The sequence below is a fragment of the Coenobita brevimanus genome, chromosome 26, assembly GCF_032717465.1.
Source record: "Coenobita brevimanus isolate Jiangsu-jjx chromosome 26, ASM3271746v2, whole genome shotgun sequence".
In the NCBI taxonomy this organism is placed as follows: Eukaryota; Metazoa; Arthropoda; class Malacostraca; order Decapoda; family Coenobitidae; genus Coenobita; species Coenobita brevimanus.
The window spans coordinates 1,320,387-1,336,439 of NC_136979.1; the positions used below are offsets into that span (position 1 = coordinate 1,320,387).

Genomic DNA, 16,053 nt, shown 5'->3' on the forward strand with positions numbered 1-16,053 from the left:
AGGTTGGCCGATGCTTTATTTCACTTAAAATACCATATTACACATATTGGTTATGAGTTCAGGCAAGGATGACCTAGACCTACATTAATTAATAGAGCAGTGTCATATTACACCATATGAGTTTGCTGAATTTGAGAACAACATAATAGAGAGTTCATGAGCAAGTAAGTGCTAACAGTGACCCTACTTCAGGAATGAGCTGATACACAACGTGGCACAGTTCAAGAAGGACTGCAGTAAGTTCGTGCATGACTATCGCTCCACAGGGCCCATGGTGCCCGGCCTTGACCCTCGCGATGCATCAGACAGACTCATCATTGCCCAGGTCAGTCACTCTTACTCCTCTTTATTAACACTACCCAAACATAATCCTTATTAACAGGTTACAGACTCTCCTTTGCCCAAGTCACCCTTTCTTACTCATCATCATTTGTACTACCCACACATGTTCATCAGCAAGTCACCCATTATTATTAATTGTCAACAAATCAGACACTTACTTATTCAGGTTATCCACTTATACTTTTCAGTGTGGTTGAGTGCTACTAACCAGCACTACATTTAAGATTGTTACCCAGTTCAGATTAGGAACTTGTGTACCCATATCAGGTTCAAGTAGTGTAATTCATTATTTCATGAAAAATGTTTAACACTCATGCTCATGCCCTGTCTGGTTTGATAGGTACGTTGATATCAAATCATCAGATATATATCATGCTCATCATCTCTTGGCCATAGGACTCATGCTGCTCATTATCATTGTGTCAGTCATTTATGTCTTTATCACAGTTGGTCTAAAGCTATTACATTAGTTAAGAAAAGTTACTGAGATGGTCTTGGAGAATATGAGTAGAGAGAGTGTAAAAACCGATGAAATACAATTTGGATGTATTCAGGGTAGGGATAAACCAGATGTTGACGAGGTAGGTGTTGTCTGTTTTCACTGGCACTCTAATTATATTGCCCTCTCTTTTTTTCTTTTTTTTTTCTGTTTCTGCATCATACTCATGCGAATAACAATGAATGATTTACTTGATATCAGGTATTTTTTTCCCTGTAAAGGATGCATTGCAGTACCAGGATGTAAAATGTTGATGTGTTTATTTATCCATCTATCTATCCATCATCCAATCCTATGTCGCCCCAAGAGGAGCGTAGGAGCCCGGGGCTAGGCAAGTTGGTCCTGATGTTTAAGATGAAAGTGACCAGCCTCACTTATCCCTGAATGGCCTTATGTGAGCAATAAACCCCAACCACTCCTTGGATATAAACCTACACCTGTCATTTTTGTCCTGGCAGAATCGGTTTGACACCCTTTGGAGGAAGCACTCTAGTTACTCTGTGGGTGAGGAACTGTTCCGTTTACCCCGCTCTGAATTTCCTGAGTTGGCACAGATTAGGAAGGAGCTCAATCTACTACAGAAACTGTACAAGCTTTATAATGATGTCATTGATCGTGTCACTTCCTACTATGACATTCCTTGGGGTGAGGTTAATATTGAGAAAATCAACAATGAACTTATGGAGTTTCAAAACAGGTATGGTCATACTTTATTTTTTCTTGCCAGTTATCATTATTTAAAAGTAATGTTGAGATCAAAAGTCCAAACAGCAAAAAAATTCCAATCTCTGAGCTATCTTTCTTAAACCCCTTTGCCCTGAGGGGTTGTTCCTGAGCCAAATAAAATCATTTGATCATATCTGTAGTAGAATAATAAAGGTGCCCAGTAGATGAAAGGGCCTAATGATTTTTGGATATTGGAAAAGAGATATGCGATGGTGAATAGGCAGTGACTATAAGCACTGATGACATTCAGATGCCGCAAACTGCCCAAAGGCTTGAAGGAGTGGCCAGCCTTCAACACGCTTAAGAAGACCATAGATGACTTCAACGACATGTGTCCACTGCTGGAGCTGATGTCCAACAAGGCCATGAAACCACGTCATTGGCAGCGCATCGCTGAGGTTATCAGTCGCCCTTTGGAGGTTGATAGTGAGAACTTCTGTCTACGAAATATCATGGACACCCCCCTTCTTCAGTTTAAGGAAGATATTGAGGTAGGAACATCTGTGTCACAGAATACAGTATATAATATTGTGAAGATCTTTTTTTTTATATTGTATCATACTCTAAAATTTATTGATGAATCATGCATATATATATGTTTTTTTTCAAGAGGAAGAACCAACTAATTGATGACACCCTGCATCAGTGTCCCATTTTGTGAAGCACTAATGATTTAAAAACATGATAACAGTAAGACTGGAGTTACTGTTTCTTGATGTCATTTAAGCTACACACTCTTACTGTTAGATGAGCAAAAATCACTTTGCAAAATATGTTCTTTTTCCCAGGTTCTACATTAAAAAAACATTAACAGTAGGAAGAAAGCCTCCTTGGACAATTCATTTTTCATCAAAGCACTTTCATAATTATGTAGTATCTAAATCTGACCTCCCAGAATGAGAAATTGTTAAGATAAATGGACAAAATTTACATTGGTATTATTTTGGACATGAGGTACCATAGTTTGAGTACTGAATGAGTAGGAATACACACACATTAAGGTAGACCACCTTAAGTCATACAGCAGCTCATTTATGGTGTTTACCCTTGAGGTAGTACCAGCTTTAATGGTGTCTCCCAGTTCCCTTATTACAGCACTCAGAACAGTGGTAAAATTCCCAGTAATAACATCCACTGCCTAACTGTGCTTAAGCTGTACCTGTGCGTATTGCATTTATATTTGTAAGTCCTGTATAAGGTAGTATAACATGATTTCAAGTTGTTTTAACCTGACTTTTTTGTCTTGAGTGAGTGTGGGGTGGTGGATCACATCTGGTCAATTCAGGAAACTGGTTAATGCATGTAGTCTGAAAAATAAAACCCTCATGTTGTCCGAGTAGGATCTGTAAGTCACATGTGGGATATCAGATTTAGTGACTGTTTAGATTGATTTATACAGTTGGAGATTCAGCTGTTTCTGCTTGCTTTGGCAGGACATCTGTATATCAGCGGTAAAGGAGAAGGATATTGAGGCAAAGCTAAGGATCGTAACCAATGAGTGGGCCAACCATGACCTGACCTTCTCCACCTTCAAGAATCGTGGGGAGCTGCTGCTGCGAGGCGACACCACCGCTGAGGTCATCACTCAGCTTGAAGACTCTCTTATGGTGCTAGGCTCACTCCTCTCTAACAGGTAAGTCTTTCGGCTGTAACAGGCACACTGCCCTCCAAATGCAAGTGTATTCCTTTCTAACGGATTGATTGCCTCTCATGAGTAGATTCCCTACTCTTAACAGTCCTTGTTAATATAACTCTTATACAACACTACAAGGCACTTAAAACAGTCACCACACAAACATTACTAAACTCTCCTCAACAGTATTCCACCTTCAGGCATTTCAACTCTGACAGTGAAGAAACACCTACATGCACAAGTCACTTGCAGGACAAATATAACACCTAGATTAAAACACTGTACTGTATTACAAGCCTCCCTCCTGGTGTCCTCCCATTAATGGTGCAGTACTCTAAAACAGAACTGATCAGGTCCAGCTAGTTAGGCTTAGGTCAGGATATTACCCAGCCCTCATTGATCACTAGCTTAGGTTTGAGTTGACAAAAATCAGAGATGACACATACCCCACTTGTAGAATAGGACCACGTAACATAGCACACATAATGGAGCGCTGCAGAACACATGCCACACTAAGGTGCAGACAGAGCATCAGTGTGGTAGGGAACTTGTGGGATGACCCCTTAGGGACAGTGTCTTACTCCCAGTAGACAGGTCTAATTGACTAGACAGACTATGGTTATGCAACAAAAACAACATGATAATTGAACTACTGTACTGTGTATTGCTTCATAAACCGGGACAGATGGTGATATGAGTTAACATCCTGACAGATACAATGCACCATTCCGGAAGCAGATTCAGAAATGGGTGAGTGACCTCTCCAACACCAATGAGATTCTTGAGCGCTGGCTGTTTGTGCAAAACCTGTGGGTCTACCTAGAGGCTGTGTTTGTGGGTGGGGATATTGCCAAGCAGTTACCGAAAGAGGCTAAGAGGTAAGGGCTGCCACCACTATGTAAGTATGCCTTTTAGTGATTTGCTGCACAGTTCATCATAGCTTCCTTGATAGGACTGAATGTTTAACCTGGTGGTCAGTTGCATGCATTCAAACCTACTAGATCATATTTATTTTTATTTCTATCAAAAAATCATTTGTTATAGATTAGAAGCCATCAGGTTGCAAAGAGCTAAACACTTCAGCAAAGTTCTCTGAATAGGGCCAGTGTCTTTAGCATTCAAGAGGAGAGCGTGCAAAAGAAAACTGTTGAGCTTACCATTTCTTTCATGTTGTTCTTAGATTCTACGTGATTGACAAAAACTGGCAGAAGATCATGGCACGAGCACATGACAACCCCAATGTGGTGGCATGCTGTGTAGGTGATGACATGCTCAAGCAGCTGCTGCCATACCTTCAGGATCAGCTTGAGGTCTGCCAGAAGTCACTCTCAGGGTTAGTGCCACACACATCTCTGGCTCTCATGTCCATTTTATTTATCTAGTTGTCCTTCTATACGGTACCCGGATGCCATAATCCCTGAGGGAGTGGCCATGACCAAGTTGCCTCCATGTCACCCTGTCCTCCATCATCAGGTTACTGTCCCTGCAACTCACACCTTCTTTATTCATAAACCTCTCTACCCCATTCTTTCACTTCATCCTTGGTCTCCCCCTTCACCTTTCCCCCTCCACCTCACTTACATGCACTCTTCCAGTTAATCTTTCAGTCTCCATTCTCTCCACATGGCCAAATCATCTCCACATGAGTAGGCTGTAGCACCAGCCAATCAGAGTGGTACTCCTGAGGGGAATGGGAATGCTGGTGATTGGGAGAGCTGGAGCACCCATTCTGCTAGTTACCAGAATATCTGACTATCCCCCTTTCCTGGCCTTTTCAGTGTGTCACTAACACAGAGAGTAGACCAGTATACTCTCTCAAACACTTCCCCTAACTGTCTCATGCACTACCTTACATGCACTTTGCATATCACACAACATATTCCACTCTGTCACAGGGGTTGGCGCCAGCAAGGTCATGCAGCCAGAAAACTTTGCCCCCGCTACCTAATGGCTGACCTATTGAGGGGAGGCATGATGAGGGCTCCCTTAGCACAGATTTTGGAGCCGGGATGGGATGGGACTCAAACCTGTGCTAGAAGGTACAGGGCATTGTGGTTCCCAGGCTGCCGCTTCTGCCCAGTAGAGAGGGTCCCGAACCTGGGGGTATTCTTGATCTAAACAGATAGAAATTGTACTCAGTTGTCAGTCCTAATTTTAAGGTCGGGATGTTTTTCAGAATATCATGACATTCTCTGTACATTTTGTGCTGTAAATAAGGGAAACTAGCTAATAAGATTCATCAGTAATAATGATACCTTAATGGCAGTTTTTCTGTACTTTCTGTGGACTTAACAGCAAAAATGGTTACAAAAAAAAAAAAATTTATTTATGATGAAGACCTGCTGTATACCAAGCCTGCAGTAATTACGTGACATGCAACACTAGCTCTTCCTGTATTTAATGAGGGAAGTGGAGTAAATAAAGTAGGACCTAATTGCATGAGAATAGTTCATTGATTGAATAAAGGAAGTGTCTGGATAATAATGCTAATGTTTTATCTTATGTTGCAAAGTTACCAGTTTGTTCTGGGGCCTTATTTGTCTCTGTATTGTGTCTTGAGAATGGACTCACCACATAATATAGCTCTTCTAAGCAGGTTGTAGGCAAAGACTTATGTCTCATCAACTTTTCTCTTGTTACAGACATCCTTCAGTCTCACTTTTTTCCTGACTGCAGTGTTGTACACCTTGTATTTTCCTGTGTTATCACTGTGTCAGTGATCATTGCTTTTCTGAACTTTATGCTTGTATCCTTTTCCTACCTAAATTCTACAGACATGCTGTTTTCCCAGTCCCCAAAATCAAATGAGAGATCAAAATACAGGTATATATAGCTAAAATTATTTTTACATGTCTTTCAGCAACCAGTGTAAATAACTTCAAGTTAGTGCAGATCCACTGAGATTTTATTCTTTGTTGTGGTAGTTGAAATTGGCATTGGATGAAGTAAAGTTTGCACTGTATTTATAGATAAATCTACCTGCCAGATACCTGGAGAAGAAGAGGATGATGTTCCCAAGATTCTTCTTTGTGTCAGACCCAGCCCTGTTAGAGATCCTAGGCCAGGCCTCTGACTCCCATACCATCCAGGCACACCTTCTCTCTATCTTTGACAACACCAAGACAGTCCGCTTCCATGAGCAGGACTATGACCGCATCACTGCCATTTCATCCTCAGAGGGCGAAATTGTTCAGGTTAGATATACAGAAATTGACTTAATTTCTCCAGTATAATGACATTAATTAAATGTTATTCTTGCTGTTACCACATCTATCTATCTATCTATCTATCTATATATATATATATATATATACACACACACATACAGTGGTCCCTCGCATTTAGCGATTTAATTAGCCTGGCGAAACGATCGCTAAATGCAAAATCGCTAAATGCGAAATGTACTTTATGTGGGAAAAATATCACTTAGTCTGTGCTCCTCCAAGTCCAAGTCACCCTTTTGACTCCCTGATTTCCTACTTTAAGGGCTGAAAATGAAACACAGTGTATTAACAATACTGTACATTATACAGATACAGTAATGTTTGGTTATACATCTACTTACCAGCGAAAAACGCCAAATGCTCGGCACTGTGAGAGAAAAAAACACTTCAGGTCGCCAGATGCTCCCAGCAATGATAACAATGGCGGTCTGGTGGCGGATGGGCAAGGTATTTCACGTCCCACGTTGTTAAATGCGTAAGACAATCGCTAAATCCACAGGATTGGTAGCTTTTCTAACCTATCACTAAACGCGAAAATCGCTAACTTAAAACACGCTAAATGTGAGGGACCACTGTATATGTATATATATATATATATATATATATATATATATATATATATATATCATTAATCTTTATTCAGCTTAGGAAAGTATCATTCTGGGACATCCACATGAATGTGGTAAGTTGTGATAACTGTGTCAATTTATTTATGTATGAATAGGCTTTTGGGATCCTGATCTAGTTCAAATGAACCTCCCCCCCCCTCATCATATTTATCCTTCACACTTTATCTCCCACACTCTCCCACATTCTGTGATCCATTCAAATATGGTACAAACATTCAGTGCTATCTGAATGAAAACAAGGATGGTATTCTCCCAGACTGAGGCAAGAAACAGTTTCATTATCTGCATTTTAATTGCTCTAAAAGGAACTTTAGTGATCTTCTGAAAGACCCAATGACATCAGAAAAAGGCCCTTGCTAATACCATGCACCATCTCGAATGAGACAGCCCTAGTTTGTATTCAGTGCGGATGGTTGTGACATGCAAAGCTGTGTAACAGGTAGATTGGTCGTTAAGGCACAGGGAATTGACTGTCAAGCCTGTGTCCATTCTTCCATTAAGGTCCTTCATCATAGTCTGTACTATGAATGTCTGGACCCAAATAAAAAAGTAGCTCCTAAGATGCCATAAAATTATATGAGTAACCTCAACATGACAGTTAGTACCTGGGCTGGCCTGCCACCTGTTGGATCCAGGTAGAGTTTCTGACAGATCTAATTACATTACAGCATTTACTTACCCCCCATGTTTTTTTTTTAATGGGGTATATGGTACAAATGATGGGTAGTGATGTAGAATACTGTGTTGATTGTCAGCTGGAGAAGCCTGTGAGAGCTGAGGGCAGTGTAGAGGTGTGGCTGATGAAGCTGCTGGTTATGTGTCAGCAGTCAGTCCATGGCATCATACGCCAAGCCCACCATGTCATCCAGGACCCAGATCTCAATGTCCTTCGCTTCCTGGAACAGTTTCCAGCACAGGTAAGCTTTCTTTAGAAGTAGGTTAGTATATGAGACTTAGCCCTTCACCAGGAATTCTTGGTACAGCTGTATAATCTGCAGCACTTCCTGGCACAGCAGTAGAGCTGAAATTTGTTTGTGTGTGTGTGTGTGTGTCTGTGTGTGTGTGTGTCTGTGTGTGTGTGTGTGTGCATGCATGTGCGTGTGCGTGTGCATGTGCCTGTGCGAGTGCATGTGCTTGTGCTTGCGTGTGTGTGTGTGTGTGTGTGTGTGTGTGTGTGTGTGTGTGTGTGTGTGTGTGTGTGTGTGTGTGTGTGTATGCATGCATGCATGCATGCATGCATGCATAAACTGTGGCATAAAAGAGCTTCCTACAGCTGTTTTTGACATAGGATAATGTATAATGTACATTACATGTGCAGATGAGGCTGCAACATTTCTTGGCAAATAAAAGATGCCTTAACATTTGCATAAACATAGTGCATTACAAGAATATCACTATTCCACATAATGTTGGTAAATACAGTATCTTTTATCTGGAATGATGCAGGATGCATTCTCTTGTGAGAAATCAACTTTAGTCTTTATCAGTCATGTGTAAGGGAAGTAATAAAATCACCTTTAAGTTATTTTTTGATGAACCAAATACTTTTGACTGTCCTCTCCAGATTAATAGATTACCCAGTACAGCAATCAAAAAAATTTACCAGACTCTCAGAGTGATCAAGTGAGTGAAATGTAGTACATTGTGAGACTGGATGAGTGAGATGTGTAGCTCATCTAGTAGCAGGTATGAGTGCTAGCATAGTAATTGAAATTCAGTGTAGTAGAAAAATGGATGAATGAGGTGAGGTGTGCAGCTTATACGGTATGTAGCTTGTAGGTAGAAGGGGTTCCTGGGTGAGTGAGGTGAGATGTGTAACCTTGTCTGGCTTTCGGTAGGTGGGGATCCTGGGACTACAGATGATCTGGACACGGGACTCTGAGTTGGCCCTCACTCAGGCCAGGGCAGACCGGCGGGTCATGGCTGACATGAACAACCGCTTCCTGGATCTGCTTAATCTTCTCATCAACCAAACCACAAGGGACCTTGAGCCAGTCCAGAGGACAAAATATGAGACACTTATCACCATCCACATTCATCAGCGTGATATATTTGATAGTCTGGTACTGAATCACAGTTATCCTGTCATAAGGTTACCTATGTGTGTAACACAGTCATATCATTTTGACTCCTTTTCCTACCCAAGGATAAGGTGAAGTAGGGTTCAGAAAGCAAGGAAAGAAAAACCAAAGTAGAGAGAACCATTAACAGCATGCCCAGTGAAATGGGCTTGACACTAATTCATTCACCGTCCAGTCCCTCAGAATCCTGGTTTTCCCTCACAGGCCTACCTATCTGCCTGCAGTATGTCTCTTCATAGATGCAGTTCACATTTATTCTTAGCAGATAGAGTCATTCCATCAGTTTATCTGACATGTTAAATTAGGGGTGCCTAATCTTGTCATGCTCTCCTCCATACACAATTTATTCATTTAAATTGGTTTCCTGTTAGTTCCCAAGCCTCATCAACTTCAGTACCTCATCTTTTGTATATACACATTTAATATATCCATACACCTTCGGCCAAGCTGTATGTGAGTTATATGTAGGAGTTCACAGCCAAAACACTGAGAATTTTTGCCAAGTACTGTATTTTGAATCATGTCAGTTCTTTAAGTCTGTAATTTTACTTACTGCATTTAAATGATACAGTACCTACAGAAAGAGAAAAGAAAATGCAGCATAAGAGTTTTATTCACTAACACTGTGTAGAACATGTCAGTTAGTCAGCATTCAGCATCACTGGCTTTTAGAACTGAACTATTGAAGCCAGACATTTAACAACATACAGTTGATTTGCTGTTTTGGTTTTTGGTAAATTACATTGAGTATCCATGAAGAACCAAGATTTCTAAGGCTTCACTGGGGAGTGACTGATTGTGTGACCCATCACTGAGCACAGTTCTCCTACTTTTTTGTTGTTCTTTGACTTTCCTTTTTCTGGATCCTTCCCTTCCAATTTTTTTTAGCATCTGATGCACAGAGTTATTAACATGTAGAGTGGTTAACACACAGACTGTTTAATGCATGGAATTATTTATGTCTAGAATGTGATATATAAAAAGAAAAATGTTTACTGAGCTGATCTGACCTACACGTGGCTGTTCATAAAGCAGAGTAGCAATGTGCTGTTTTGTTTTTTTGTGACAGTGCCGGAACAATGTGCGGTCAGTCTCAGATTTTGACTGGCTACGTCAGAGTCGCATCTACTTCCGTGAGGACCTGGATCGAACCAACATTGTGCTGACAGATGTCACCTTTCAGTACCAGAATGAGTTTGTTGGCTGTACTGAACGTCTCGTCATTACCCCACTCACTGACAGGTCTGGTCATCGCTTTTCTTACATTAAAATCAGACTGTTTGCTTTATGACGTGTATTCTAATATTTGCTTGTGATTTTTTTATACCTTCATCATTAATTTTTTGACATTCCAAATGATCATATCTATGATGGATCATCACAAATTGCACTTGACCTGTCTTGTAATCGGGGTTTGCTGAATATAATCTATTTATTGGTCCCATCGTTTCTGGTTAGTACTGTAGTGAATATTTGAATGGTATGGTGCAGATGCTACATCACACTGGCCCAGGCACTCAGCATGAGCATGGGGGCTTGTCCAACGGGTCCAGCTGGCACTGGAAAGACTGAGACCACCAAGGATATGGGCAAGACCCTTGGCAAATATGTGGTTGTCTTCAACTGCTCGGACCAGATGGACTACCGAGGTCTTGGGAGGATATTCAAGGGTGAGTAGTCATTCAAAGCAGAAATGACTGCTGATGTTGTACTGAATATATTCATGGGGAGGAGGTGGTTGAGTACATAGAGCAATGGAGTGGAGACTCTGGGGTTGCTGGTTCAACCCCTGTTATTTTAAGTACATTTTGAAAATTTCAGTTTCATTAATACCATGTTTGCTGCTCTTCCATGAAGATGAACCAGCATGATATGAAAATGCACACCCACTAATACTATCACACCAGTTCTGATAATGTTATTTCTTAGCATAATTCAGTTAACTTTGTGGGTACTAGTATCAGAGTTGTTTGGGACCAGCCCTCTCTGAGTGAGTGGAAGGTGGATAAATGGACCTAAGGAACAGGTTTCATAATGTACCTCCAGAGCTGGTGGTAACATGTTGTCACTCGGTCACACTCCTAAACAGTCTCTGATAGATATGCAGTCCACCTTGGTTGAGTTGCTCCATCTCTGTCCAGGGAAGTGAAACTCAATAAAGTAATGCTGTCTTGCTTTTATTGTACGGTGCATCTGTATCCCACAGTGAGTCTGTTCGCTAGCCAGACATGAACATTAAATAAACCTTTGTCATAGAATATTTTCAGATGTGCATATCATGTATGAAAATTGGAATATTAGTATATGCATTAAACATATTTCTTGCAGTGACACAATCCGCATGCCTTCATGCTAGCACTGAATTGTATATGGAGGAGTGCAGGACAAGGTTTTGTCACTCCTTTTTTTTTAACTTTATAGTCAATTACCAGAAATTAACTATCTGGTAGACGGTGTGAATTATATTTGTGAAGATGTATAAAAAATACATAGAAAAATATGAGGTCTGTTCAGAAAGTATCCGACCTTAGGCTAAAAAAAAAAAAAAATATCTAACCTGTTGAACAAGGACATTAATCTCCCTCAAAGTTGGCCCCTTCTGTTTTGACACATGTAGCGCAGCATTCATTCCACTGCCTGAAACACTTTTCAAAGTCGGTTTTCGGTATTTCCTGCAGGTGCTTTGTTGCATTCATCATGATCTCATTTCTCGTCTCAGATCGGGAACTCTTCAGCAGAGTTTTGAGCCCGATGACTAACCAAAAGTCACACAGAGCTATGTCTGGTGAGTAGGAAGCCTGCTGGACCTGCAGGATGTTGTGCTTGGCCAAAAACTCCTGAATCAGTTGAGAAGAATGGGCAGGGGCATTGTCATGGTGCAGCTTCTAACTTACTACTTTTCAAAGGTCTGGTCTCTTCTGCCGAGCTGCGTCATGAAGTCTAAGGATGGCATTGAGGTAGTGATGTTTGTTGACAGTCTGACCTTCTGGTGCATATTCGTGATGCACCACATCACGGTAGTTGAAAAAACTGTCATCATGCGAGTGCACTTCACTTTGATGCAGACCTGTTGTGCTTTTGCCCAAGGCAACCCTGCATACTTCCACTGGGATGACTGTGTTTTGGTTTCTGTGTCATATCCATACACCCAAGTCTCAACTCCAGTGGTAACAGTCTTCAGACTGGATCATGACTTGCACGCTCCAACATGTCTTGAACAACTTTCATCCGAGAGAAGAGATCACGATGAATGCGACAAAGCACCTGCAGGAGATACCAAACACCAACTTTGAAAAATGTTTCAGGCAGTGGAAAGAATACTGGGCCATGTGTGTCAAGTCAGAAGGGACCTATTTTGAAGGAGATTAGTTTCCTAGCACAACGGGTTAGCTATTTATATTTTAAGAGTTTGTTGGTGGCTACTTTCTGAACAGGCCTCGTACAGCCAGGATTCAAGAGGCTTGAATTGTGAGGGAATGAGTTTCTGGCCCATTTCACTAGGCATGCTATTGATAGTTCTCCCTTTATTGTGCTTCTCTTTCCTTGTTTTCTGCATTTTCTCACCTGTCCTAGGTATGAAAAATAGGTCAAGATGATGATGAGATTGATGATAATGAAGTTTCTAGCTCTTACTTTTGTAAGCTAATAAAATTGTCTGGCATTATCCAGAACCAAATAAAAAAATGTTCTTGCGTTCATGGAAATAATGTAGCCACTGATACACCTTCATGCAGTCATTTTGCAGGCTTTATGCCCAGTCCTTTGTTTGATATTAACGCCTTCATTACACCAGCTGCTTTTCTTCCTCAAGCCACTTTATACCTAACTTTCTTTATGCATTTGCCTTTCTTTTATGTCAGTACACTGTGGTAGTTAAACTCTTCAGCCAGTTTAAGTGTGACTGTGTATGATATATATGACAAATGAAACTATGGAAAAAAAATAGATAGATGAAGTATGTTTAGAGGTCTCATTACAGGGATTATACCCCATTTTTAATTAGGCAGTGAACAGAATGGCATTAGTCCCACAGGCATCACAAAACATAGTTTTGTGTGGATGGTTTACCTCATTCCTTTGAAGTGTAGCCAAGAAGTTCAGTGGCTTAAAGGATAATGGAATGAATATATGACCCAGTCATCAAGCACTTTGTGGTAGATGGCGTCGACTATCATCTACTTACATGACAAAATGCTGCCTACTTCTTCCTTAGATAATTCTACACTGAGTGACATTGCTAATGGTTTCCTGTAACCCTTGAAACCATTTACAACACTGGGTGGTAACCATGTAACCAGATAACCAGATGATGTGGAGGCTACTATGGTGCCCCTGTTATCTGGGTGGAGAGTGTCCATCCAGGAAACAAACAATACTCTTCCCCATGCCTCACTTTGGTGAGGCACTGTTCACCACAAAGAACATTGGATCACTGCATGGGATGACTCTGTAGAGGTAATTGCTTATCAGTGGTTGATAGGTCTGCTTAACCACACATATTGGAATTACTCTGTAACTTCTAATACTAACACAATGTTGACAGTTCTAGTTATTTATTCCTCTTCCTGGCTTTAGATACTAGGATTTTTTACATTGAAGCTGGTATGATCATGATATATATTGTGTTGTGGTATATGAGTTAGTGGTCAGAGGGGGCACTCACCATTCACTCACTCGATGTAGTGCTGCTCTCGGGTGCCTGCCCTTTCCTCTCTTCCTCCTTTCCATCCTTCCTCTTCTGTCATTCTTTCCTTCATTCTTTCCTCTTCTTTCTGTCTGTGGGTGACTTTACACTGAGTGACAGGCAAAATGGTTTCCTGTACACCAGGAACCCATGTACAATGCTGGGTGGTAACCATATAACCAAATTATGGCACCTGGTGGTTTAGTGGGCAATTAAGGCACTCCATTCGGATTGAGCCAGTGCAGGTCTATAGCCAAGGAGTGGTTGGGGCTTATTGCACACATAATGCCACTCAGGGATGAGTGAAGCTGGTAACTTTATCTTAAATGGCAGAACCAACTTGCCCAGCCCCGAGCTGTTACACTCCTCATGGGGCAACACTGGATGAGATGATGATGATGTTATATGAGTCACAAGTGGTACCTATGTGTTCCCAGGTCTGGCTCAGTCTGGGTCGTGGGGTTGCTTTGATGAATTCAACAGGATTGAACTCCCAGTGCTGTCAGTGGCAGCACAACAGATTGCTGTTGTCCACACCTGCAAGAAGGAGCGACGCAAGGCTTTCAACTTCACTGATGGTGATACTATACCAATGAATCCTGAGTTTGGCATCTTCCTCACCATGGTTAGTGAAATTTCTTGTATTTTTAAGAATTCTGTGTTAGCTTCAGTTGAGGTGTGATATATTCAGCCAGCAGTCAGATTCAGTCCAGACGTTGGTTGATGCCATTGGAGTCATGATTTCAGTGATAATAGTAATTGTTGTTACAAGTGATTTGTACCATCCACTCCTCCTGTATAGCCATACACGATGTTTTTTGTAGTATTGTAAGTACAGTGATCCCTTGGTTATAGCTTGCTTGGTTATAATGGTTTTCATTATCGCCATGAGACGAAAATCTGCAGTCCTGCCTTTATAGTGTTTTTTTTGGCTAAAAAACATCCTTGTCTTGTACCTGAGCTGATATCTGCCAACAGTGATGATGCAGCATCTGTGGTTTCTGATGGCTTTGGGGGATTCAAAGATAAGACTCTACTTAAGGAGTAAATTCCAGGTGGTGGAGACCACTAACTCTCCACCCCTAGCCTCGGAACCCCTTAACTCAAGCCCATCTCAGGTCTCTGTGTATTACATGTTTCTTTCTTACTGTGTCCTTTTTATCACTTTCTATTAACCTGACCATGCCTGTGTGTGTTTTTGGTACTTACCATATCAGTATGTATGTATGTGTTTAATTAGTCTAAATTGTCATAAAAGGGAAAATTTGGGCTTGCACTCGGGATGCTTGGTACATTAGAATAAATCCCATAGGTTCTGTGTTTTCAATATTGTGCAACTTCATTATCACATGCCATGTTCATTACCAATTATGCACGATAACCAGGGGATCAGCATAATCTTTAATGTGTAGCTTTGTTAATTCTAGCCCAGGTAAACTGTGCATCTGACAAGCTATTCTCATGAAATATTAATCCTTCAGTTACTTCTTTTGCCCCAGCCCTGAGTTACGGCCATCCACGAACAATTTAATATTATGCCTAAGAGACATCACAGAAACACCTACCTTGGATTCCCAGAAAAACTTTTTAAACAACAAAACTTTATGTTGTTACTTTGCTTTTTCAAGTATCTTCATTCACTTTTTTAGTAAAACAGTGACAGCCATTTCTGAACACCCAGTATTCATGTAGTTTGCACTGAGTGGGTAGGATAAGAAACTTGGTAATTCATGAAAGATATGGTGTACTAAGAAAGTGTGTGTGTGTGTGTGTGTGTGTGTGTGTGTGTGTGTGTGTGTGTGTGTGTGTGTGTGTGTGTGTGTGTGTGTGTGTGTGTTTTGTTCATTTTTTTTTTATGTGTCTGACTTAGGGCATAAACTGGACAATCCATTCCCAGTGGTTTAGCAGTCCTATTTGCCACACACATGACATGTCACCACTGGACAGTAGGGTAGAACATATGTGTAGGTGGTAGAGGGAATTGCTATTGATAGGATGGATATTAATGGATCCCCAGGCTCACCTGGATGTGAACCCAGTTCATTGCAGAAAATTGCCCACTTCAGCTGGTCACTCCCAGATATCTTTTGTTTAGGTTATGTTGAAGGATTGTCTTTGCTGTAGTAGTGTGGTGCATGAAGTGAGTGTGTTGTTGTGTGGGGGCCAGCATAGATAGGGCGATGAAATAGGTATACAGTATGTGGATGAGTTTGAAAAGGGGGAGGGGGAAGGGGG

The 16,053-nt window shown here is 41.1% G+C and overlaps 1 protein-coding gene across 1 annotated transcript in view; it reads left to right on the plus strand.

Annotated features, from left to right (window-relative positions):
• Window positions 1–16,053, plus strand: part of LOC145394124 (dynein axonemal heavy chain 5-like) — a 143,884-nt gene that overhangs the window by 52,160 nt on the left and 75,671 nt on the right. Inside the window, exons 28-39 of the mRNA XM_080268104.1 lie at window positions 193–325; window positions 1,300–1,538; window positions 1,818–2,058; window positions 3,001–3,200; window positions 3,914–4,078; window positions 4,381–4,533; window positions 6,187–6,394; window positions 7,809–7,970; window positions 8,892–9,116; window positions 10,204–10,376; window positions 10,626–10,804; window positions 14,256–14,443. Of these exons, the coding sequence (XP_080124230.1) occupies window positions 193–325; window positions 1,300–1,538; window positions 1,818–2,058; window positions 3,001–3,200; window positions 3,914–4,078; window positions 4,381–4,533; window positions 6,187–6,394; window positions 7,809–7,970; window positions 8,892–9,116; window positions 10,204–10,376; window positions 10,626–10,804; window positions 14,256–14,443 (2,266 nt within the window). The remainder of the gene's footprint in view (window positions 1–192; window positions 326–1,299; window positions 1,539–1,817; window positions 2,059–3,000; window positions 3,201–3,913; window positions 4,079–4,380; window positions 4,534–6,186; window positions 6,395–7,808; window positions 7,971–8,891; window positions 9,117–10,203; window positions 10,377–10,625; window positions 10,805–14,255; window positions 14,444–16,053) is intronic.